This window comes from Rhineura floridana, chromosome 1 (genome assembly GCF_030035675.1).
Source record: "Rhineura floridana isolate rRhiFlo1 chromosome 1, rRhiFlo1.hap2, whole genome shotgun sequence".
NCBI classification, from domain to species: domain Eukaryota; kingdom Metazoa; phylum Chordata; class Lepidosauria; order Squamata; family Rhineuridae; genus Rhineura; species Rhineura floridana.
Genome location: NC_084480.1, coordinates 244,404,776 through 244,431,722, shown reverse-complemented (window position 1 = coordinate 244,431,722; position 26,947 = coordinate 244,404,776). Strand labels below are relative to the sequence as shown.

General features: G+C 40.4%; 1 protein-coding gene across 2 annotated transcripts in view; it reads right to left on the bottom strand.

Moving 5' to 3' along the window:
- Positions 1–26,947, bottom strand: part of COLEC12 (collectin subfamily member 12) — a 169,867-nt gene that overhangs the window by 134,154 nt on the left and 8,766 nt on the right. For both annotated transcript variants that reach the window (XM_061596699.1, XM_061596709.1), the window contains exon 2: positions 14,804–14,854. In XM_061596699.1, coding sequence (XP_061452683.1) covers positions 14,804–14,854 — 51 coding nt within the window. The remainder of the gene's footprint in view (positions 1–14,803; positions 14,855–26,947) is intronic.

Below are 26,947 nucleotides of genomic sequence, written 5' to 3'. Positions count from 1 at the left end.
AAAGCCAGGGATATGCTACTGGCGTCAAAATGGGATGGCTGTCAGTAGCTATTCACCGTTAAATGCTGAATACCATCAAGATAGTATAGGCTGAGGCCAGACATAATGCCAAAAGGTGAGAATGGGTCGGTGAGTTGCTGAAGTGTTGAGTTTCACTGTGTGAAACTCAAGTTAAAATTCCCATTTAGCTATTAAGTTCACATGTGCAAATTCTCATATCTCAACATACGATTCAGGGTTAAAATGATCTGAGCTCCTTGGAGAAAGGGAAGACCACAATTTAACAGCTAAGTAAAGAGACGAATCACCATGTAGCATCCTAAAGGCATTTATGTCTTGCAGAGCCATCTTAATGGACATTGAGAGAAATGCATATAATATGTTGCTTTTTCAGAATATTCTAAGGATAAATAAAATATGTGATTTTAGTGTTAAGAATAAAAGGTTAATAAGTTAATGAGCTGTTTTCAGTAGACATTCTATAGAGGCTGAAGTAAACATAGAATAGTGAAAAGGGGCTTTTTCTTTAAACAGGACATGACTGACCACAAGCTGTCAGGCTGTAGCTGTTTTGTTTGCCTTTTAGACAAAGTTAATTTTAAAATAGATAAAGGATTCATGCTTGGCTGATTTAGATGAGGTTTTTAATTCTTTAACTGCTTTGCTTGATGTAAGGGGGATAAGTTGAATGATAGATTGTTTTAAATGACTGTTTTATAGATTGATTTTAGGCAGAACGTTGCTAGGTAAAAGGGGGTTTCTCTCCTATAAAGATAGAATGAGGTGAGATAAACATCTGGAACACAGAAAGTCTAAGCCTGTTTGCGGTTAGAAGTCTGTTTTAATATAGAAAGGGGGATTTTCGCTTGGCAGAATCATAGGGAAATTTTTCTTTTGCTTGGCGTAATGAGAATATACTGAGAATATTTTGCTTAATTAATATGTGCATAACAAATATTGGTGTAGAACATCTTAGATCTAAGTAATAAGAAAAATAAATAGGGGTGGGACTTCATTAAGGCGTTCTTCGGATAAGATTGTAAACCCTGCCTCTGGCCAATCAGGAGGCAGGGGAGGGAATCATAGCGTCGGGCTAGGGGATAAAAGTCTGTACCAATGTCATGTTGGGTGTGTCTGCCTTCTGGTAGCCACCCGGGCTTGCAAGCACGAAATAAAACTTTAAATTTTGATTCACAATTGTCTCTGTCTTGGGTCTTCCACAGGGGACCATTTTGGGGTCTCATAGGGGGTTTTTCCCTTAAAGAAAACCACGAAAAACCGCGTTTCTTACAGATGGGGGCTCGTCCGGGATCCAGTCCTTGGAGTGACCGCTAGTCCCAGTTCTACTGTGGGAGGACGCGTCCCCTTGGTCTTTCAACGGTCCCAGGTAGTAAAGGGGACAGTCCGGTCCTTCAACTGACAAAAAGTCCCAGGACCCAATTTAATAGACCAGACATTGTGAATCAGGGGGAAATTCTTTGGGTATGGGTTTCTTAGGAAGGAAAGGCCTGGAACGGTAGGCACACTGCCTAGAACATGTGTGAATTTGACCAGGCAACTCCGTGCACGGATCAAGGTAAGAAAACCACTGGGAATTGTGTATTATCTTGATGGTCAGAAAACCAAAGTGTGAGGAGTTAGAGTCTCCCTGACTTTGGAAAATAGCCGGGGTGTGAGGAGTTAGAGTCTCCCTGACCTTGGTCAAGGACTGGACCTTACTGTCCTGTGTGTGAGACAGGAAGAGTGGGGATAAAGTCCCGGGTTGGACCTTGTCATCTTGTTTGTAAAGCAGGAAGAGGAAGGTACTAGCCTTAAAAGTGTGAGTGTGTGTCAGATCTGAATGTGTGTGACTGAGACATGTCCTGGACACGAAATGAGTATAGAGTGGTGAAAAAGTTGAAAGAAAGGTCTGATTCTAAGATGAACTATGTAAAACTATTTAAATCAAACATAGTGACTGACATTATGCAGTCAGAAAATAAGGAAGAAACATCTGAGGACTCAAAGCCACATTGGTCCTATGTACAATTAATATTCCAGGCAATTATGATGTCACCTCATAAAAAACTTTTAGTAAAAGAAATTTATATGTACATAATGGAAAATTATCCCTATTATAGGACCATAGACAAGTCATGGCAGAGTTCAATACGTCATACTCTCTCTGTGAGTTGTCATTTCATCAAAACACCACGTTCTCCAGAAGAACCAGGCAGAGGGTGTTTTGGAAAATAAACCCTTATTTTGATAATAAATTGAGAAAAAGATGACCAAAAATAGTATCCTGTCCTGGAATTCCACCAGGAATTCCTTGTTTTAGAAATAATTCGGTCCTCCCTAGTCACCTTGAATCTGTTCGTCCAACAGTGATTCAAGGCCCAACTAATATTTGTAATACAGGTCCCTTAGACATATTGGCAAACCAGGCCTGTACATTAACTCCTCTCCCATCAAAACGTCAGAATAAAGAGGACATAGGTATAGAAATAAGGAAAAGGAAAATTTAGGAGAAGGCTATTCCCTTCACTCCAGTGTTTTCAATTGAGAGGTGGAGAAAGTTGTTAGATAAAGATTGGAATTTGAAACTGGGAACCAAGTGCAGGAGGTCATATTAGGAAGTTAGGATTCAGACCAAAATTAATGCACCCAAGTTAAGATAAACCCCACAACTCATCCTCTGGATTTTGTAAGGAACAAATGTTTAGATTCCAAACATTATCAAGGATTTGTTGTGGAGAAAAATAAATTGAGAACAAAAAGAAGTAAAATGTGTATAAAGATGGTCAGTTTTACCCACTTGTCACTTTTGTAACAGAAAATAAGAAAGTAAAATGTCCAAAATGTATGAGAAATATGGCATGTTTCCAGTAGAATTCTTGTCTTTGTGGCATACTCATATAAGCACTTAAAGCAAAAAGTAGCAGTTCCCAGAAGAAAGAATCTTTGATTTAGAATTAAAATCATTAAAATGGCTTTGGAAGGTAGGACTTGGTTTTCCAGTTTTGACAACTAGGTCCCCCTAAATGAGAAGAGAACCTATTAAATTTCTAATAAGTTATAGGATGAATATAAATTTTATTTGGGTTATTAATGTAGGGCCAATTACTTTAAAATTTTGGAACTGCCATATGATTTTACATGTATATTTTTTTTGAGGGAAATTACTCTATCCTACTCCTTTGTTGTCTAATGAGTAAGGATTTATGTATAAACATTCAGGTTTTTAGGAAAACTTGGAATGTTTCTCAGTAATTATAAAGTAGTGCCTGAGTGGGGACACTCACTCAAGATTAAAAATAATTGGAATAAGTAGTATTTAGTTATAAGTACATACTCCCAGGAAAGTGAACAATGTCATGAGAAGAGAAAGGGGAGTCATGACTATAGTAATTATATATAAGGAGAATGAGATATAAATGAATTTGACTGATTTAATTAGGAAATAGTGTCATAAATATTGTTAAACCAAACACAATTTTAAGATAAATTGTTAGATGAAAAACATTGAGAAATTCTGTATACAGAATTGACACATGTGTATACTTTAATCATTTGATAGGATAAAAATCATATTAATGTTAGTTTATAAAAAGTAAAGGAAGGATATTTAAGAAACTAAAAGGTATTCCTACCGTTTTATATTACATGGTCTGGATTATTGGTCCTGCCAGTCTTTTGATGGAGACTTCTCCATGAGCCTATTGTTCTTTTGAAGGGCCAGAAACTTCACACCTGGGCATCTACTGAAGTGGACTTTCAGCTGTGCCAGTTTCCTTAAAATCCAGTCCAACGGTCACCTGGAAAGTCCAGGTCTGAATGGACTTTTGGGGTAACATCCAGTTGAAGAGACTACTTCATTTCAGTCTCTCTCTTAATTGAGTGGCAGGGACTTTCCCAGCTGAGCAGGTCGCTCAGGGAAAGGTTCACATGCGTGCTTTGTTTTTTTTTACTACAGCCTGACATTTGGCTTAGGAGAAAGCATCTGAAACAGAACCTCTACTTTTTAATATTTAATATGGAGAAACTAGTAGTTTGATAAATTGTTCCAGCATAGGCTGAAAAGACCAACTTTTTAGAAATTGCCCACAAAAGAACTGCTTCTGTGCTAAAACAGACAGATTCCTATTTATGGACCCAGGAGGAAGTGCCTGTTTGTGATAACGTTATAAGATAAGGGGCAATATAATTATTTATATATCTATCTGGTATTGCCCTGAGACACCCTTTAACTATAGAAAATTACTCTCCTTAAGTTGGGGGGTGTTTTTAGATAATATCAGAAATAATCATGGTATTAAAATTATTTGTATTTTTATGTTAAGAATAATACACATTTATTGCCCCTATATATAATGATAAACAAAGTTATTGGGCAAAAGAGCATTTCAGTTTTATTCTGGGTCATGATAAGGATGGTGGACGTTCATTTCATGGCCCAGAGTTTCAGGATTCAGTATAATCTGACCCTCCTTTTGCATGTTTATATATTATGACTATTACACATTTTGTAACTGTTACTATATATATGGGTTGGGGATTATGGACTGTTATATTTAGGGGTATGGCAAAAACACTAACCTTTGTAATTAGGGATCAATTTATGAAAAATTATGTATTGGCACTATTTTCTTCTATATCTTCTCTAAGGAAAAGGGCCTCAGGCCCAAACCTCACCGTTGGAGAACGCTGTAGATAAGACAAAGCCAGGGGACTGGGTGTTCCTAAAAAGGCTGGACTCATTACATTACAGTAAAACCAGGTTCCTTACCCACTATGTGAACCAGTACAATACAGACGGAAGCTCCAGGACAAGCACCACGGCTACTCCTCCGGAAGACCGTTACCGGATTGACTTAGAGGATAAAAACTGGACAGATAAGGGGAGATTTGAGAATTTACTAATTCCAGTATTAGATACTTGGAGTTCAGGGTGGGAATGGAAGGAAACTTGGGTTAGGACCCCGTGCCCACACATAAGATTTAAAAAATATCAGGCAGAATATTGCCAAAAGAAACAGCTAATAAGAACCAAATTTCTGCCTATAAGGGAGTGGGGGGGGTCTCAACCAATAATATTTGTATACAAGAAACCTGAACACTTAAGACCAAGGGTTCTAGTACAAACACCCCTCGAGATTGAGACAACACCTAACAGAATACCCCAGGTAGGGGTTAAATGTATAATGATCCCTGAAGTAATTTGTACAGGAATTGTTTGGATTGGAGTTGCAATAATAATAATACTTTGTCTGTTGAACATTTTCTTATATTTCTGGTTTGGTGAAGAGATCACCAGAGATGAAGAGATGCATGAGTCTGAGCAATGTGGAAGTTAGAATGGGAGTTGTGTTATCTGGGAGAAAATAACATTCGAAATGTTGTTTTCAGATAATAACATTCCCATCAGAAAAAGAGCCAAAAATGCTCAAGAAAAGTCATCCAGTTCACCACAGATTGACCTCCATAGGATAAAAGTCATGGAAGTTCAGGATGGGCAGTTTGAATAGGAATAGCAATAGGAATAAGTGTTAATCCTTATGTTTATATTGTTTAACCAGAAAAAGGGAAATATATGTCAAAATATAAAATTCATGATAATGGTGAGAAAGCGGCAGGCGGCCAATAATGCCAGTCAGAAGGTCCGGACCCAGAAAATTAGCATGACCTTTATGGCTCTCCGCACCCTCATCCCCCTTAAGCCCGTCTCCAAGATTGAGACACTGCGTCTGGCTTCTAGCTATATCGCCCACTTGACCAATGTCCTGCTGTTAGGCGAGGACAGTGAGGAGGGACAACCCTGCCTCAACACTCTCTACAACACCAGGGGCGAGATGGAAGACAAACAGGCTAGGAATATATGCATATTCTGCCTTACTAACCAGAGAAAGAAGGGGGGAGGCAACCGGCAGAAGCTTGATGTGAGGCAGAGGGGCGAGACAGGAATTCATGAGGAGATAAGGGGAGTCTAAATTGCAGTTTGGTTAGGACGGTCCTAGCCCGTGTGCTTATATTCAAAATAGAGACAGGATATGGAGAAATAAAATGCCTGGGTAGGATGGGTAAAATATATAATTGAACTGCTATGCTTGCGAAACAAGTAGGCTAATAGCACAAATAGCTCCCTCCTCTATAGAAGGACCAGACAGTACCACCAAAATAAGTTGCCTGTTGACTCTATACCAGCATGGGAGTGCTTGGAACGACGAGACCTGTCAAGAGCTTTCCCACCAGTTCCTAGCCTTAAAACCTAGAGACTGGGGACATCTCCAGTGTTCGCCAGAGTTTCTAGGACTCACTCAAGAGGTTGGAACTTTGGACAGGGGATGGGTCAAGTAGTTCTTCTCACCTTCAAGTAGCACAGGCAGACTTGTGATGGTATTGTGGAGGTGGAACATTACAGGCTATCCTTCTTGAAGACTGGACATGTGCTATAGCAAAATTGGCAAAACCATTTTACCCTGGCATTTGAACAAATTAAAATGTTTAGTAGAAGAAATAACAGAGAGGTAACAGATTATCAGGTATAGATGACCAACGGAGTGGGTGGTTGGAGTCTAAATTTGGAAAATGGAAGGGATAGATTATATATATATTTACTTCATTAATAATAGTAGCAGGGGTATTAATGCCTGTAGGGTGTTGCATCATACCATGTGTACGGGGGTTAGCACAGAAAATAATAGAGACAGCTGTAACCAAACAAATGCCTTTGGAACCTCCTCCCTATAATGAAAATATGTTTCTTTTAGCAGAACCAGAAGGAGATTCTCAATCTTCCCAGGAAACTCGATGTGAGACCATACAGAAACCTGAAGACTTAATGAAAAAGACAACAGAAAGAATGAAATAAAAAGAGGAGGGATTGAGAGAAATGCATATAATATGTTGCTTTTTCAGAATATTCTAAGGATAAATAAAATATGTGATTTTAGTGTTAAGAATAAAAGGTTAATAAGTTAATGAGCTGTTTTCAGTAGACATTCTATAGAGGCTGAAGTAAACATAGAATAGAGAAAAGGGGCTTTTTCTTTAAACAGGACATGACTGACCACAAGCTGTCAGGCTGTAGCTGTTTTGTTTGCCTTTTAGACAAAGTTAATTTTAAAATAGATAAAGGATTCATGCTTGGCTGATTTAGATGAGGTTTTTATTCTTTAACTGCTTTGCTTGATGTAAGGGGGATAAGTTGAATGATAGATTGCTTTAAATGACTGTTTTATAGATTGATTTTAGGCAGAACGTTGCTAGGTAAAAGGGGGTTTCTCTCCTATAAAGATAGAATGAGGTGAGATAAACATCTGGAACACAGAAAGTCTAAGCCTGTTTGCGGTTAGAAGTCTGTTTTAATATAGAAAGGGGGATTTTCGCTTGGCAGAATCATAGGGAAATTTTTCTTTTGCTTGACGTAATGAGAATATACTGAGAATGTTTTGCTTAATTAATATGTGCATAACAAATATTGGTGTAGAACATCTTAGATCTAAGTAATAAGAAAAATAAATAGGGGTGGGACTTCATTAAGGCGTTCTTCGGATAAGATTGTAAACCCTGCCTCTGGCCAATCAGGAGGCAGGGGAGGGAATCATAGCGTCGCGCTAGGGGATAAAAGTCTGTACCAATGTCATGTTGGGTGTGTCTGCCTTCTGGTAGCCACCCGGGCTTGCAAGCACGAAATAAAACTTTAAATTTTGATTCACAATTGTCTCTGTCTTGGGTCTTCCACAGGGGACCATTTTGGGGTCTCATAGGGGGTTTTTCCCTTAAAGAAAACCACGAAAAACCACGTTTCTTACAACATGAACTTACATTTACTTGTAAAATGATAGGCTATAGTTCTTTATTATTATTGTTATTATTCACTTTCCATCTCTCTCTCTCTTTCTCTCTCTCTCAAGGTGATGTACAAAATATAATAAAAACAATTTAAAACATTTAAAAACATCAGAATATGAATTAAAAAAATACAAAATGGATAAGCATGACAAGAGACCTATTCATGCAGGTGAAGGCCTGTCAGGGTGTATAATATGTGGGGTATAAAGTAGCATGTATCTGCTCTGCTACACACAGACTAGAGTTGTGCACAACTAATCTCTAAACATTCTTCATCCTATAAATGGGTAGAGAAGTTGTGGAGACAATTTCATCTACTTTCTCCATAAGAAATTCTCCAAATACACCAGTTCTCCTAAACATTTTCAGGGGTGGAGCCCACAATTAGCAGTGGAATTAGTAAAGCTTCTTTCTTTTACACCTATGGGTTTGGGTTTTTTTGCTGCCACTGCAGCCTAGACACCATTTTGCATTGTCCACAATGTTCTGAACCTAGCATCATGGGGGGGGGGGAAATGTGGCAACTACACACAAAAAAAGGTGAGAATATTTGGAGAACATACTGTAAAGTGGCCTTTTTCTGGTGGATGAGCAAAAGAAGAATCTCAGAAATTTTCTCAGAAAAAATGTCTTATAAATTTTGGCTCAGCACAGACATTATAGTGTATTCCTTATAGCACTACCTGTTACAGTTATATATAGCTCTGGGGCTAGGACTGTAAAACTCCCCCCCCCAATTCATTTCCAAATTTACTTGGTCTGACCTTAGATTTAAAATGCAAAGGAGTAAGTTATCAAAGCCAACATTCTCTTATAGTAAGGAAATAAGCATCAAACAGAATTCTTAGAAACACATCTCAACAAACCATCTTCCACAATTTGTTCACTGAGTGCTTTTCAACAGGAAATTCCTGGCTTAGGAAGGGGGTAGTGCTGGTGACAGCTTCCTGGAGGAAAACAATATACATAAATCTCTTGTTCATTATCTGGAGCAAATGACTTCAAAGAAGCTACTCCCTGACTGATGTCTAACTAAGAGTGATAAGGAAAGCTGCTTTGTCATGCACCCAACACAGAAGATGAGAATAATAAACATCTGAATCAGCAAATAGTTCACTCATGGCAATTTCTTTGAACACCACAGCATCACTGGAATGTGTGAAGATGCTATTCCATCACTGAGGGCCCATGTTATTCCTATGAATATAAAAATCACCAGGCTGAGTCACATCATTGGTCCAGTTAGCTCAACATTCTTGCATCTGCTGACAGAGGCCAACCAGATGTTACAGGAGTTTTTATAAGCAAGAAAATGACAGGAAAACCAGTCTCTCCTGTTATAGTCTCAGCCTCTTCTAGGCAACTGGCACTGGCAAGGGGAGATTGTACTTCTGGCTATCATAGATTGTAGTTACTGATACATCACACCTCTATATATTCATAGAATCCTTTTGTCTTAAATAAGCTGCTCTGATTCTTTTCTTTGATTTAAACAAACTTAGAACAGCACTGAACTTGTATTATTTCTATTCTTCCCCTTCTCATTCATGATTTCAACAGGTCACCCCAATCATCTATTTTCTAAGCTAATTTAAACACAGAAGAATATGAAAACTTAGAATGTCTAACCTTTGTGACTTTCCTCTATTGTTTATTTAAACACACACACATACACAGCTAGTTCATATTTCTCCAAGCGCTTTCAAAGAGGGCCAGAGTCTGCAATGGTTGTTATTCAATACTCTTTTGGCTTAATATAGCGAGAGTATGGTTTTGTCTGTTGCAGAGAATGGTAGCATAATCTGGTGTTTCAAGTGAACTCACTCAGTAAGATATAAATCCCGCAGACAGAGGATGTGGAATATGCCTGTTTGTTGAGGGAGGGAGAATTCACTATTTAGACTATTTTAAAAGGGATATCTTCCAAATATAAGATTGTCTTCAACCACCAAGAAACATAGAATCCAAGAGTGAAGAGAAACCGCCGGTGTATATTTAGGAAGAGGGTGAACAATGAAGAAATGACATAACTGTCGCCTCATTTTAGTTCACTGTGTGAAATTCCTTCCTGCTGTCAACCCTAAAAAAGCTTTCCACTCTGCTTTCTCATCAGTAATATGATAGTTCTGAAATTATCAAAAGATATTTACTATAGCTTAAAGAAGGTAAATTAATCATCCACAGAGGACAAAAGAAAACTTAACTGATTAGTACCTATTCTGTCCCATAATGGATAATGAAAAGGATGTGTCAATGATTCTTTACATTAAAAAGCCTCCGAGCAGCAATTCTGAATTATTATTTTGTTAATTTACAGTTTTTAAATTCTTTGTCGGCTAAATCCATCATGGTGTAGGCCAACTGAAAGGCTTCCAAATGAAAACTCAGGGCCTCCAGGTGACCTGTTTATTGAACATTCATCCTGATTTGTTTGCACTAAACTTATGTGGAGGTTCTATGATGTCCAGTCTTTTATTGAACATTCGTTCTGGTTTTTTTGGGGGGAGGGGGAGGTTGTATGACAAAGAATATCCATCCTGATTTGCTTGCACTGCAATTATACATCTTTCTGTTAATCAGTTGTTTAACCCATGTTTCGCTGTCACTTTCCTAATGACAAAAAGTCCATTTTTAAAAAACAAAAGTGGATTTATTGCAACAAGAGTGTTTCAATCCACTTTTAATTGTGCAAACCTAAATTTCTGATATATAATTGAATCTTTCCCACAAAATACTGGCAGTCTGGAGGTGACCTCAGTTTCTTCTACAAACTGTTTGCAGTTGTACTGCACTCACAACCCCTGTTCACTCATTCAGTACGAGTATCGACTGAACACACATGGAGAGAAAATTTAGCTCTGCACCTTACCTATGCACACTCAGTGGAAGATATGCTACATGCATATGCATGATTGGGCACTCTGATCATGCTGGGCTACAAATCACATTGAAGAGTCTATGTCCATGCAGCTGTTTCCATGTAGACCAGGGATGGGGAACCTATGGCCCTCTAGATGCTGTTGGACTCCATCTCCCATCAGCCCTAGCCAGAATTGCTAATGGTCAGGGATGATGGAACTTGTAGTACAGCAAGATTTCTTGATTTCCAATCAGGAAAATGGTTTTGTTTGAATTGTACGCTCCAAGCAACTGTGGTTGATGCTTAATGTATCATGCTTAATGACAACACTTGCCCCCCCCCCTGAAATCTCAGGGTTTGGGATGCTTCTGACCTGGCAACCCTACTCCCGAGTTTTGTGTTTTTGAGGGTTGTTTTGGCATTTCTCCTCTTTATTTTACTTTGGTTGGTGGCTGGGCCAGCAGGAAAGAGAAGTGCAGACCACAAGCCAAACTGCCCTCTTCTCTTCCTTTCCACAGAATGCTTTTAAACTCCATGTGGGTCGAGATACATTCTTCATTGGATAGGAAAGGAAGATGGCAGGACATCTGAAAGAAAAGGAAAATGGACCCTGCTGCTACTGTTGCTACTTGTTTGGAGTGTGGGGTGTTTTCTCTGATATACATGTGCATTGTATCTGCTTTTGTTTGTTTTTTAGAATTGCTTTGCATGCTTTTTGCTTGTTGGGGGTGGTGGTTGTTTTAGAATGTTTGGACTGTTCTTTTTCTTGTGTTTTTTGGGGGGGCAGTGTATTCTTGGTTTTGGTGGCTTTGGGGAGGGAGTCCCTGCATTGGTTGACTGTTGGTGGGGTTACCTAACCTTTTTTGGGGTGGGTTGTTTGGGGGTATTAGGTGTGGGTGGGTGGGTGCTCTGCCTGTAATACTAGAGGGGAGTATTTTTGAGCATCACCAGATTTTCTTCTGTGGCTCCCATAACAGTGATTTGGTTTCCAAATGAGTCCATGAGCCTAAACCAGTTTGGGACACCTGTCTGATGGGAGCTGTTCTGAGGAAAAAGTTGCCTTGTTGCAAGATGAGGTGAATATGCCCTATCCACCATAGCAACTTGATGATCTCTGTGTCAGTCAAGAAGGACTATATAAAATGGCAATGTGACTTAAAGGTTGTGTGATTCTTTCAGGAATGAAACACTTGTCCAGAATATGGAACAGCCTTTCATTGGCCTTTCATTATCATCATCATCAACAACAACAACAACAACCAACAACAACAAACATTTATATCCTCCCTTTCCTCTCAGTAGGAGCCCAGTGCAGCAAACAAAAGCACTAAAAACATTCTAAAACATCATAAAAGCAGATTTTAATATATTAAAACAAAACATCCTTAAAAACATTAACACAAAACATATTTAAAAACTTTTTAAAAAGCTTTAAAAAACATATTAAAAAGCAAGTCCAACACAGACGCAGACTAGGATAAGGTCTCTACTTAAAAGGCTTGTTGAAAGAAGTTCTTCAGTAGGTGCTGAAAAGATAACAGAGATGGTGCCTGTCTAATATTTAAGGGGAGGGAATTCCAAAGGGTAGGTGCCACCAGATATTGTATACAGGGCATGTTAATATTTTGACAATTGTTAAACTTCAGAACCAGAAGGTCTATATAAGCCCAATATTGTTATTCCTGCAAACAGAAATGATAGATTTAGGCTGCAATCCTACCTACCCATAAGAACATAAGAAGAGCCTGCTGGATCAGGCCAGTGGCCCATCTAGTCTAGCATCCTGTTCTCACAGTGGCCAACCAGCTGCCTAGGGGAAGCCCACAAGCAGGACCTGAGTGCAAGAACACTCTCCCCTCCTCAGGCTTCCGGCAACTGGTTTTCAGAAGCATACTGCCTCTGACTAGGGTGGCAGAGCACAGCCATCATGGCTAGTAGCCATTGATAGCCCTGTCCTCCATGAATTTGTCCCATTCAACTCAGTGAGATTTATTCCTGAGTAGACATGCACAGAACTACACTGCAGTACAGTATTCTATATACATACAATCTTATGTATATTTACCGAGGAGTATGTTGTATTGAACAAAATGTTATTTATTTCCATGAAGAGAATCAAGCTGTAGTCATGTACAGGACAAATGGAAGAATACACAAAATCCAAAGAAAATACAAGTAGGTAATAATGATTCACTGATGCAACAATTATAAATCTCAATACTATATTAACCACTATATCATATATCTTTGTTCCATTGTAATTTTGCTTAGTCAGTCATTTTTAAAATACAATGTTCCCATTTGCCATTCCAGAGGTCCAATGATACTTTCATGTGGCCAAATTTGTTCTAAATAAGTACAAGGTGGAGTCCTTCTAGAATAGATATGATGCTTTTTGCATTTACTAGCCACATAGCAAACATCTGTCAAACTGCAAAAGGCAATTACTCTACCACAATCCTGCACTGGGCTGGTTCTTCATTTGTTAGCTTTTGGAACTTTTTATATAATAGGAATTTATGTCTGAATGCAGCATAATTGCTTAAAACGCATCTTCTGCACAGTCACCATTTTGACATGCATTTTCTGCATGTAAATGGCTACTTCAGAATAGCCTTACCGTGGGAAGATCCAGCATTAACTCCTGTTTGTGTGAAACAACAATAAAGGCACACTTCACCCTCATATTTCTTGCAGTAATACACACCAGCAGTGCCACAAAAAGCCAGCCAGGACCAGTTGCAACGGATGCAGTCAGGCACTGCTGTGCTGTCCTCCTAACTGTAGTAGCATTGACAGTTGCTGGTACTAGGATGGGGGGGCAGGGGAGTGGCGAGGATGAGGGAAGCACCAGGTGAGCACTGTAGAAGTGACCCACTTAAAGCATCATGACTGGGCAGAACAAAAATAGAACGTCACGTTGCCTGTTAGACAATGCAAACATTTATAACCATGTTTCAAGCGAGCGGTTGTCCATGCGTTGGTAGCCTCAAAGTTGGACTGCTGCAATGCACTCTATGTCAGGCTACTCTTGAGGTTGGTCTGGAGGCTACATCTTGTACAGAACGTGACGGCTAGGTTGTCTTTGTGGGAAAATGACTGCCAGCATATAATATCTTGTTTGCACTGGCTGCCAGTCTCCTGCCAGGCCAAGTTCAAGGTTTTGGACCCTATACAGCTCATGACCAGACAGGCCACCTTATCCCCTATACACTCAGAAGGTCACTATGTTCTGCAGAAGAGTTTCTCTCCAAATCCCCAAAATATTAGAAGACCACTCCATAGTAATTTGGCTCAGGGCATTCAGTGTGGCTGCCCATGTTCTGTGGAACAGCATTCCTGTTGAGATATGATAGGCACTTACTGTTTGTACTTTCCAAAAACAATTGAAGACATTTTTGTTTTGACAAGCTTTTCATTTTGTATAAAGCTATTTTCAGTTGTTTTTTGTACTCTCTTTAAAAATTGATGTAGCTCTTTTTATAAGTCTGTAAATTGACTTTAGATATATATGTAAAAGGAGATTCATAGATTAATAAATAATAATAAAAATATTCTGCAATGTAAAGGACTACATCCTCTCTGCAATGCCCTTAAGGTGATACATAAGAGTACCAAGCACTCACAAGGAGGGCACTCCCCATTCTACTCATACAAAGAGCATCCACAGAGGTAAGAACAGTGATGGTAACTCAAACTCACAACAAGAAGCAACACTTTAATAAGCACTTTCATTCATGGCTTCTCTTGTTGCTACTGTCACTATTAAGACCAATGTCAGGAAGTGACTTAAGTAAAAATATCAAGATGGTATGTATCTCAGTTGCTAGCAAGGAATGACTCCTGCTGAATTACAAAGATTGGCTAAAACAGTAATGTAAATAAACAAATTATCAAAAGAGATCCCTATAAGAAGTAATCTTTTAAAAAATACCAATGAACTAACACATCTGCTCCAGGCATATTCTTTCAGTCTTCAATTATTTTGCCTCTTCCTTTTTATGTTTGCATCACATTCCAGTCATAAACATACATAACACATTTGTGCTATACCTGAAGACATTTTTCTTCTCAATTCAAATAATATGAAAATGTGAGGATTTAACTTACCAAACCTCTTATAGCCAAAGGACTGAACCTCCTCCTCTTCTCCAAAGTCGTCTGTGTAGATAGACAGATATATAAAAAAAATAGGCAGGATATTGTATTAATGTTTGAGAGTCACTGATATATAATATAGTCTATGATGATGTATGTCTAAACTAGACATTTGCTGAAAACTCTGCTTAGGATTTGCATTTGAATGCAATCTATGACTCAGTGGTGCCTGAAAAATATCAAAATATCAACAACATTTTTCGTCCCTTGCAACATCTATCTTCAGTTGATACATAACTCTTGGAGCTCTGTTTGTCTGAATCACAAGCACAAAACCATCTGGTCATGCTCAGCAGCCTGTGTGTGGAAATTATTGGGTGGTCTAGCACATAGTTTAATAGAACAGATTAATTTTACTTACCAACAATATCCAGGAAAGTAAGCTATACTTGGCTTTAAATGTATCACTGCAGCAACTACAATAAGGCAAACAAACAGAGATTTAACCCATGTCCTGTCTTAGAAAAGATCCTTTATGAATAAGGGTGAAGACCTCCTAGCAAGATGTGTTGAAATTTCTGATCTCATGCTTCATGTGGTCTAGTTCTTCCACAGATAAAAGAGGGCTGGAATTAGCAGGCTTACCAGGTTTTCATTTTACTGACATCATCATCATTTATTATTATTTGTTAAGTGTCTAAACTTGTTGGATTGAATCTAGACTTAGCCATGCTTAGAGCAGACCCAATGAAATCAATTAGACCTAGTCATGACTAACTTAAATTCCACTAATTTCAATGGGCCTACTCCAATGTTCTTTAACTTTGGGTCCCCAGATGTTGTTGGACTACAGCTCCCATGATCCCTTGACCAGTGGCTAAACTAGTTGGGGATGGTGGGAGTTGTAGTCCAACAACATCTGGGGACCTAAGGCTGCAAAACAGTGATCTATATGCAGAACATATACAGAAAGCGGGATTGGACCAAGATGAAGGAGGTGTGAAAATTGGAGGGAGAAATATCAATCATTTAAGATATGCAGATGATACCATACTACTAGCAGAAACCAGTAATGATTTGAAACGAATGCTGATGAAAGTTAATGGGGAAAGCACAAAAGCAGGACTACAGCTGAACGTCAAAAAGACTAAAGTAATGACAACAGAAGATTTGTGTAACTTTAAAGTTGACAATGAGGACATTGAACTTGTCAAGGATTATCAATACTTGGATTATCAATACAGTCATTAAACAAAATGGAGACAATAGTCAAGAAATCAGAAGAAGACTAGGACTGGGGAGGGCAGGTATGAGAGAACTAGAAAAGGGTCCTCAACTGCAAAGATGTATCACTGAACACTAAAGTCAGGATCATTCAGACCATGGTATTCCCAATCTCTATGTATGGATGTGAAAGTTGCACAGTGAAAAAAATAAATAAGAGAAGAATCCACTTATTTGAAATGTGGTGTTAGAGGAGAGCTTTGCAGATACCATGGACTGTGAAAAAGACAAATAATTGGGTATTAGAACAAACTAAACCAGAACTATCACTAGAAGCTAAAATGATGAAACTGAGGTAATCATACACATAATGAGAAGACAATATTGACTAGAAAAGACATATGCTGGGAAAAACAGAAGGGAATAGAAAGAGAGGTAGGCCAAACAAGAGATGGATTGATTCCATAAAGGAAGCCACAGACCTGAACTTACAAGATCTGAACAGGATGGTTTATAACAGATGCTATTGGAAGTTGCTGATTCATAGGGTCGCCATAAGTCGAAATCAATTTGAAGGCACATAACAACAACAACAACAAACCGAGTGCCCTACAGATTTTGTTGGACTCCAGCTCCCATCAGCCATAGCTAAAATGGCCAATAGTCAGGAATGATGGGAGTTGTAGTTCAAAACATCTGGAGGGTATCAGGTTGGGGAAGGCTGATACAGATTAAACAAACGGTGATAAAATACATCCGTCTCACACCCTTTCCAATTGGGAACCAATCTGTTTCTCCATATTCTGTCCTTACAGTAGCCTCTTGTCTAGAGTATAGGTTGTGCATCAGGACAATCAGATGCTGTGGCACCCCCATTTCTTTCAAAGCATTCCATAGTTTTTCATGATCTACACACAATCAAAGACTTTTCTGTAATCTATAATGCACAGGGTGATTTTCTCCTGAAATTCCTTGGTCTGTTCCATTATCCAACATAAATTTGCAACATGATTTCTGGTACCTCTTCCCTTTCTAAATCCAGCTTGGACGTCTGGCACTTCTTGCTCCATATATGGTAAGAGCCTTGTTGTAGAAACTTGAGCATTATTTTACTTGCCTGGGATATTAAGGCAATACCTCAATAATTACTACATTCCTTGGGATCTCCTTTCTTTGGCATTGGGGTATATATTGAATGCTTCCAGTTTGTGGGCCATTGTTTTATTTTCCATATTTGTTGACACATTTTTGTCAAAATTTGGACAGATTCAGTCTCAGTAGCTTGTAGCAACTCTATTGGTATGCCATCTGTTCCTGGTGATTTGTTTCTTCCAAGTATTTTAAGAGCAGCTTTCACCTCACATTCTAAGATTTCTGGTTCTTCATTATACAATTCCTCCGTGAATGAGTCTGTCATCCTGGCATCTCTTTTATAGAGTTCTTCAGTGTATTGCTTCCATCTTCCTTTTATTTCATCTTGGTCAGTCATTGTGTTCCCCTGTTGATTATTCAACATCCCTACTTTTGGTTTAAATTTCCCTTTCATTTCTCTAAACTTTTGGCATAGGGCTCTTGTTCTACCTTTTTATTATCTTCTATTTCTATACAATAACTATTGTAATCGTTCTCTTTGTCCCTACGTACTATATTATCAGTTCATGATCTGTACTGCAGTCTGCCCCTGGTCTTGTTTTCACAGAAAATATGGAACTTCTCCATCTTCTGCTACCAATTGTATAATCGATTTGATTCCTATATGGACCATTTGGTGATGTCCATGTGTACAGTCAGTCATCTTTTCAGTTGCTCAAAAAATGTGTTTGTAAGAAACAAATTATTGGCTTCACAGAATTTAATAAGTCTTTTTTCTGCTTCATTTCTATCTCTTAAGCCTCATTTCCCCACAATTTCTAGTTCTTCTCTGTACCCTACTTTTGCATTCCAGTCCCCCATGATTATCAGCACATCTTGTTTTGGTGTGTGATAAATTTCTTCCTGTACTTCTGCGTAAAATCTCTCTAATTCCTCTTCTTCTGTGTCGGCCGTTGGAGCATAGATTTGGATGATGGTTACATTGAGAGGTTTCCCATTAAATCGCATTGATATAACTTGCTCAGACCTTGCATTATAGCTCCTTGATTGCTCTTGCTACATCACTTCTCACCATTAAAGCAACCCCATTTCTTCTTAATTTCTCATTTCCTGCATAAAATACTTTGTCATTGCCCAATTGAAAGTGTTCCATTCCCGTGCATTTTAATTCACTCAGGCCAAATATTGTAATGTTGATACATTCCATTTCTTGCTTGACAATTTCTAACTTTCCCTGGTTCATGCTTCTTACGTTCCATGTTCCATTGTGTACATTGTACAACTCCGGACTCTCCTTTCGCATCTGGGCACATCAGCCTCTGGGCTTCCATTCGGCTTTGACCCAGCTGCATCATTAGTCACAGTGCCACTTGTACTTGTACATTGTTCTTTCCTAGTAGCTCATTAAGTGCCTTCTGACCTGGGGATCTCATCTTCCAGCACTATCTCATGTTACATTTTGGATACCCTGTTTGTAGGTTTTCATGGTAAGAGGCATTCAGAGGTGGTTTACCATTGCCTTCCTCTGAGTCCGGTTGCATCTTAGTCTGGTGTCTCAGCTTTGACCATTCTGTCTTGGGTGACTCTGCTAGGAGTCTAACCTCTTGGTCTAGACTCCTGATGGCATTGCTCTCAGCTTCTTCAACACTCTCAAACCCCTTTACCACATTAAGATGTGCATCCTAGAGGAGGGGGCACTAGGTTAAGGAAGCCTAATCAATAGTGAATGAAAATGCTTGATGATACATACTCTCAGTGTAAACATTTAGGGGGCAAATCTACTGAGAATCAAAAGCTGAGGCTCAGGCCTAGCCATCCAAAGATCATATTTAGGGTCAGTATAGATGCAATGATGCAAGTGGTGGCTTCCTGTACTACAGCATCCTATTTAAGGAAACAGAGAGATGGTGACTTAGTTGTCCCTCTTGCAGTAACCTTCACTTCTCTCAACTATTATGAAGAACATAACATTTCCTTGGTTACACCTTCTTCTGGAAAAGACTGCCTGAACAAGAATGACAAATACATGGAGTAGGCGTTGCTATTAAAAATGATCTTGTGAAGCTCTTGTCAGAAGTTCCTACTGGCATTAATGAATGACTCTCAACTCTCTGATTAAAACTTGCCAAAAACCAGCAGGCAACTATTCTAAGTGCTTATACACCAACATTAGACGCTGATGAAGACATCAAGGAAAACTTTTATACCCACCTGGACACCACCTTATCAGAGATACCTATGGAGGATAAAATTATCCTCTTGGGTGATTTCAATACAAGAGTTGGGCATGATTTTGATATATGGCCAGAAATCATTGGGAAACAAGCAGTTGGCAATAGCAACCTGAATGGCATTCTACTTCTGACTAAATGTGCAGAGCATAATCTTGTTATTACAAACACACTCTTTTGCCAGAAAGATAAATTTAAAACATCATAGAAGCACCCTCGGTCGAAGCACTGGCATCTCCTGGATTACGTAATTGTCCGTGCCAGAGATCATCGCGATGTACTCCTTACCAGGGCCATGACGAATGCCGATGACTGCTGGACAGATCACCAATTAATTTGATCCACTATGGCCATTAATATTGTTCCTCAACGTAGGCTCCAAGGAAGAAAACCAAGGCGTAAAATGAACGCCCTTCAAGATCCTATTAAGCGAGCTTGCTTTCAAACAACTCTCAAGGAACATCTACCTACAGAACTCCCTGAAAACGTTGAGGAACACTGGATTAAACTGAAGACTTCCATTATTGCAGCATGTGAACAAACTATCGGATACCAAACTAAGAAACATCAGGAGGTTTGATGAGAATGATAGTGAGATTGAACATATCACTGACAAGAAAAGGAAAGCCTTCCAGATATGGCAAAAAGACATTAACTGGGCTGCTAAGAAAAAAATCTATGCCAGTGCAAAGGCTGAGGTCCAAAGAAGAACTTAAGAACGTCTGGTGGGTAAAGACAGCTCAAGAAATCCAGCATTTTGCAGATACTCATGACTGGCATTTTTAATGCCACAGAGGCCATCTACGGACCAACAAATTATGGTACAAATCCCTTACGTTCAATAGATGGTACCAAACTTCTAAAGGACAAAGAGGGCTTATCCAAACGGAGCGGGATAATCCACAGTTTCCATATTTGGTTTGTCATCTGATAGTCCTCACTTTGCCTTTTAGTTCGCTCTTTCCCAATTAAAAAAAAAACTTTTTTGCACCCGCACACGCAGCGGTAAGACCCGTACATTCTTTTCGCTTTTTCCAAGCTCCGCCTCTAAAACCTCCCCCTATCAACAAATTGATCAGCAAAAAAATGACGTATGCTCCTCTCCCCCTTTGCAACAAAGCACAATATGGCTGTAAAGGAGTTCTGGCCTGGGAAGGAAAGGCTGCTGGTCGGTTTCACGCCTGCCTTGTTTGTATATGCGATATTATGCTTAAATGAATGTATGCTTTTCTGCCTTTATTGATATTTAAGGAGATACACACGCTGGCAATTGCACTTATTTCTCCAAAAAAGCAAGAAACATGTCACCCCCCCCTCCTTCTCCCTTTCCTTGGAGAATGAAATTGACAAAGCTTTCGGGAGCAGGCTTGAAACCGATCAGAAGCCCTTTTCTAAGTTTGTATTTGTGATATTACACTTAAACGAATGTATGCTTTTCTGCCTTTATTGGTATTTAAGGAGATACACATGCTGGCAATTGCACTTATTTCTCCAAAAAAGCAAAAAACGTGCCACCCCCTCCTTCTCCCTTTCCTTCTCACGTTGAATGAAATTGACAAAGCTTTCTGGAGCAGGCTTGAAACCGATCAGAAGCCATTTTCTAAGTTTGTATTTGCGATATTACACTTAAACGAATGTATGCTTTTCTGATTTGAAGCAAAAACCCCAGCAAGTACAATGAAATTCACAAAGCTTTCCGGAGGCAGGCTGAAACCGACCACCACCCCTTTCTCGCTTGCTGTGCATTGCACATCTCACCCAGAGCGGCTGCCCAGTTTGCAGGCTGGCAAAAAATAAAATGCAACTGCGCAGTAGTTGCAGACCCCCCCAACACCCCACCATTGCAATGATTGGTTCAATTTTCCCGGGCTTATTCTTGCACATGAGCAAAAGTGCAGATACGTGATTGGCTGGAATGAGGAGAAGGGGCAAGGGGAAACACCCAAGAACCGCCCATCAGCTGTAAAGTCCGCGGTATTGCATCCTAACTTCTGAAGGCACAGCGGATGATTCCCGATTTTAAACAGCAAATTGCATTTTTGCCAGTATTGCAAGGAGCGGATTTAACCCGCGAAAATGCGTAACAGCACGAGACGTCATTTGGACGACCGAAAAATAATGAACACACATAGCGGGCGTGTCACACATTTTGCAGTCGTCTGGATGAGCCCAGAGTCTATTGCACTGCGTTGGAAAGAGCATTACTACGACATCCTTAATCATAACTCTATTGTGGCTGAGGTCTTCTTGCAAATCCTGCAACAACAAATTAGAGATGAGCTTGCAGTATCCCCTAATTTGGATGAAGTCAGTAAAGCCATTAATCAAATGAAGAATAACAAAGCTAGTGGACCTGATGGGATTCCTGCTGAAGTCTTTAAAGAAGGTGGGCCTGAATTTACACAACAAATTCATAAGCTCATTGAAAAAATCTGGATGAGGGAGGAGATCCTGGAAGACTTTAGGGATGCCATAATTATCACTCTTTTCAAGAAAGGTGATAGAACAGATTGTGGGAACTACCTAGGCATCTCTCTTCTAGCTACCACAGGTAAAATCCTTGCAAGGATCCTCGCAAATCGCCTCCTACCTATCTCAGAAGACATCCTCCCTGAATCCTAAAATGGTTTCCACCCTTCCAGGGCGACAGTGGACATGATCTTCACTGCACAACAGCTTCAAGAAAAATGCAGGGAGCAAAACCGACCTCTGTATATGGCGTTTATTGATCTGACTAAGGCCTTTGATACTGTAAATCGGACTGCTCTCTGGACCATCCTTCTGAAAATTGGATGCCCTGATAAATTTGTAAATATTTTGCAACTCCTCCATGACAACATGATGGCAACAATTTTGGATAACAATGGCTCTCAAAGTGATCCATTCAAGGTGGGATCAGGCATAAAACAGGGATGTGTCATTGCTCCAACCTTATTTGCTACTTTCATCGCCATGATTCTATGCTTTGTTGAGGGGAAACTTCCCACTGGCGTGGAAATCACATATCGAACAGATGGAAAGCCCCAGTAAGCCCCACTAAGCCATCTGGCTACTGAATTCTGCACCAGCTGCAGGTTCTGAATTGTCTTTAAAGGCAGCCTATCATATATCCCATTGCAGTAATTTAGTCTAGAGGTTACCAGAGCATAGGCAACAGAAGTCAGGCTATCCCTGTCCAGATAGGAACGTAACACCAGCCAAAGCTGATGGAAGGCACTCCTCACCACCAATGTCACTTGAACCACAAGCAACAGTAATGGATCCAGAGGTACCCCCAAGCTACACCCCTGCTCCTTCAGGGGGAGTATAACTCCATCAAGAGCATGCCATACCCCCTCCATCTGGTCTAGGGAACCATCCACTAACAGTGCCTCAGTATTGTCTGGATTGAGTTTCAGTTTATTGCCTCTCATCCAGTCCATTGCCGAGGCAAGATATTGGTCTAGCAAATCCACTACCACACCTGGATATGTAAAGAGACAGAGTTGTATGTCACCAGAATATTGCTGACAATCTACTCCAAATCTCTGATGACCTCACTCAGCAGCTTCATGTAGATGCTGAATAGCATGGGGATAAAATCAAACCCTGTGGAACCCCACTCTGACGGGTCAATGGGGTAAACAATACTCCCCAAGCACCACTCTCTGAAAACGACCGTCCAAGTAGAGCTGGAACCACTGCAAACCAATGCCACCCACCCCCAACTTGGACAGCCTCTCCAGAAGAATGTAATGGTTAATGATACTGAAAGCCGCTGAGAGTTTAATAGGAACACACTTCCCCTGTCTCTTTCCCAAAATAGGTCATCATACAGGGTGACCAATGCAGTTTCTGTGCCAAAACCAGATCTAACCCCCAATTGAAATGGATCTAGAAATTCAGTTTCATCCAAGAGAGCCTGGATCTGGCCTTCATCTATGCACTCCAGAACCTTGCCCATGAAGGGAACATTAGCAACTGGCCGACAATTATTTAGATTTTCCGAATCCAGGGAGAGTTTTTTAAAGAGTCGTCTCACAACTGCCTCTTTTAGGCAGGCGGGAACCACCCCCTCTTGCAAGGAGGCATTAATCACTTATCTGGCCCCAGCCATCTCTTCCTTGCTAGTTTTTATCAGCCATGCAGGGCACTGGTCAAGAGCATAAGTGGTTGCCCACACTGAGCCAAGCACCTTGTCCACCTCCTCGAGCCCTACCAACTGAAACTCATCCAACACAATGGGACTAGACAGTGCTCTGAACACCTCTTGAGATTCAGCTGCTCTAACTTCCCAGCAGATGGAACCTATTTTATCCTCAAAGTGTTTTGCAAACAAGTTAGCAAGCCATCATAGGTTCCACCACCTCCTTTGGGCCAGACTGTAAAAGGCTCCACACTGCCCAGAAAAGCTCTGCTAGATAACACAGTGAGGATACAATGGAAGTAGCAAAGTATGTTTTCTTTGCCACCTTCACTGACACTAAGCAGGCTCAATACTCTAGACAACTGGTGTTGGAAACCTGTGAGCTTAGGTGAACTAACGTTCAATATATAAGGACTCTGAGTAGATATGAGTAACAGGAGAAAGCAACCCCGTGCATTTACCCCCGTGCATTCACAAGAAGGGGCCAGCCTTGCCAGTATCAAGATGGTGCCCAACATGAGGCCAGATGAGATAATGGAATAGCGCCCTAAAGAGGACATTTGAAAAACCGCAGAAATATGTTTCATAAAATCTAACTCTCAACAGAAGGTGATTCAACCATGACAAGGAACTGATGTTACTATCCCCCACCCTTAGATCACCCACTTCCTGCCAGGCTGAAAAAGATCCAGAGTGTGTCCTGCCACACGCGTTGGGCTGATGACATCTTGGATCAGTGGCCATGCCATGGGGGCCATGAAGTCATGAGCCACCTCAGAGCTAGTGGCCTCAGCATGGATATTGAAGTCTCCCAGAAGCAACAGTCTCGGAATTCTCAGCACCATTTCTGAGACCAGGTCTGTCAGTTCAGGCAGGGAGACTGTTGGGCAACAATGGTGCCAGAAGTCCTGGAAAATACAATTTTCTCATGGAACATAAGTCTATTAGACTACATTTTCCAGGGCTCTTGGTACCTTAGGTGCTGCCACTACAACATTCCAGACAACAGAAAGGGAGAGAGGCTTTGTACAAAGGTCTCCAACAAGACCACCCATCTGTCCCTGCTGCAAGTTAAGTAAGTGGGAGGAGAAGGGACCTTGTAGGTAGGGTTCAAGGGAAGGCATACTCCCCAAAAATATATTTGGAAGTTCAACAGGGTCCAAATTCAGAATGGGGCTCCAAAAAAACACTATGAGTAGTTTTCACTGACATACCTGCCCGCCATGAAGATGTCTAATTTTTCTTTTAAAAGAGAGCTCTGTTATAGATTATATCACAACATCTTGTGGGATTTAAGTCTGTCAATTAATTATATATTACATCAGACCCATATTCCACTATAGCTAACCTTCCCGGAAGGAAGCCACATGCCAGTGGTGGCACAGCCATGCAAAAATGGGAGGGCCAACACACGCTCTCTCTCTTATACACCCATTCATATACATATAGCCATAAACATTTATACACACACGCATTCATACACATCCATATACACATAATACCCACATAATCCATTCTTACACATAACATACCGCCATTCATTCATTCCATCACTCTGATACTTCCCAAGATACTCTGTCCTCTCACTTACTCACTCATACTCTCTCTTGTACACAATACCTCCCCAGCTCCAAAGCTTGAGAAAAACACTGGACCTTTTCCAGGCCTAATTGCTAGTGGGAAAAATGGAAATGGCCTGCCTTCAAGTTGATTCCGACTTATGGCGACCCTATGAATAGGGTTTTCATGGTAAGCGGTATTCAGAGGGGGTTTACCATTGCCTTCCTCTGAGGCTGAGAGGCAGTGACTGGCCCAAGGTCACCCAGTGAGCTTCATGGCTATGTGGGGATTCCAACCCTGGTCTCCCAGGGAAGGGGTGATATTTGTGGACATTGCAGACCATGAGGAGGGTTAACCCCTTCTTCACCAATTCCATGAAGATTCCCCACTGCTTGGGAACAGCTTCTCATTGTAGCCAACAGCAGCCAATTTCAAGTTCAATTTCGAGCCACGCAATGGAGTTTTCACTGGGTTCACATATTCATTGGGGAGTAGAGCTAGCTCTTTCCTTCCAGCAGCCCCCCATGCCTCCTGTATTGTGATTAGAATTTTAAAAAAAGCTTCTTATGGCATCAATGGATGTTTAAAAAAAATAATCCTAATTGCTGCATGCGAGTGCAGGATGAGGAAAGGAGGCCACAAGTTGGATGGGGGACCTGTGGGGAGGAATTCTCCACCCCTGTATTACATGAATTTGTATTGCTAGCCAAGGCCATGCAGGCTTGTGTTCCCAGTTCCCCAGCCCTTGTAGCCAGGCATACCTTCTTTTATGAAGCACAGCTAGAAAGGCTGCTCTGAAGGGTAAAGTGGTCTAAAGGGCAAATCTTGGGAGTGTAGACCTCCCAATATTCTGTACCTCCAACCCTCCCAAACCTCCAAAGCCATAGGCCAGTCTTTCACTGACACCCACAGTAAAATTAATACATTTTTACTGACTGAGAGGCTTCTCAGTAGAAGTAGATGGTTCTACCCTCTGTCTCCTGGGAGGGAAACGGTTTAAAAAATCAAGCATGATTAGGCAGGGCAGGGCACAAACGGTCCATCCATTTTTCCTCTCCTCCACCTTTTCTCTAAGTAGCTAATGGACTCACTCATATATCAAAAGACTCAGGGGAAAAAAAGAGAGGGCAGGGCAGGCTTGTGTCCGCCCTTCCCCAGTCAATCATTCTTCCAATTTCCAGTCTGTCCTTTGCTGGTTGTTCCCTTCCCTCATTTTCAGAAATTATACAGCAGAAGTAAAAAATAGGGTTTGGTAGCAGCCATTGTTTTTACTTAATTTGTGTGTATGTGAAAGGAGAGAACTGACTGAGACAAATCAGCAACAGGTTTTCCTGGAAGAGGAGGTAAGTCATTTGTGTTTTATTGCTTGCTTGAGCATTGGCTTCCTTCTTGGCTCTTTCTTGAGGTCTGGGAGTTGTAAGGGGACAGTGCAGGGGGACAGTAGATGTGTGTGTGTGGTATGTATTCTTTTGTTGGGTGGGAAGAAGAATTTTTTAAAGCTTTTGTTAAATGCAAGTGGTGAGATTTCTTGAAGAGAGGGGGAGGTTGTGTGTGTATATATTGCTTGGTATTGCTGGATGGGGAGTAGTTTCCACTGTGGGAAGCAAGATGCTGGACTAGATTGATCTTCAGCTTGATCCAGCATTATATTCAAAGGGATTCCAATCCCTCTGGTTTGCTGACTCGAGTTTATTTTTATTAGAACAGTACAACAATGGAACCAATTACCTAGGGAGGTGGTGAGCTCTCCAACACTGGAGGCATTCAAGAGGCAGCAAATGGGGGGTGTTTGTATCATCCCATTTGCATCACTTTTATTGGTATTGTTACATGCGGTCAATTCTCATGGAATGAGAACTTCACTGGCTACGTCTCCCTGGAATGAAGTCACTGGAGGTTTATGGCATTTTCATGATATATGGT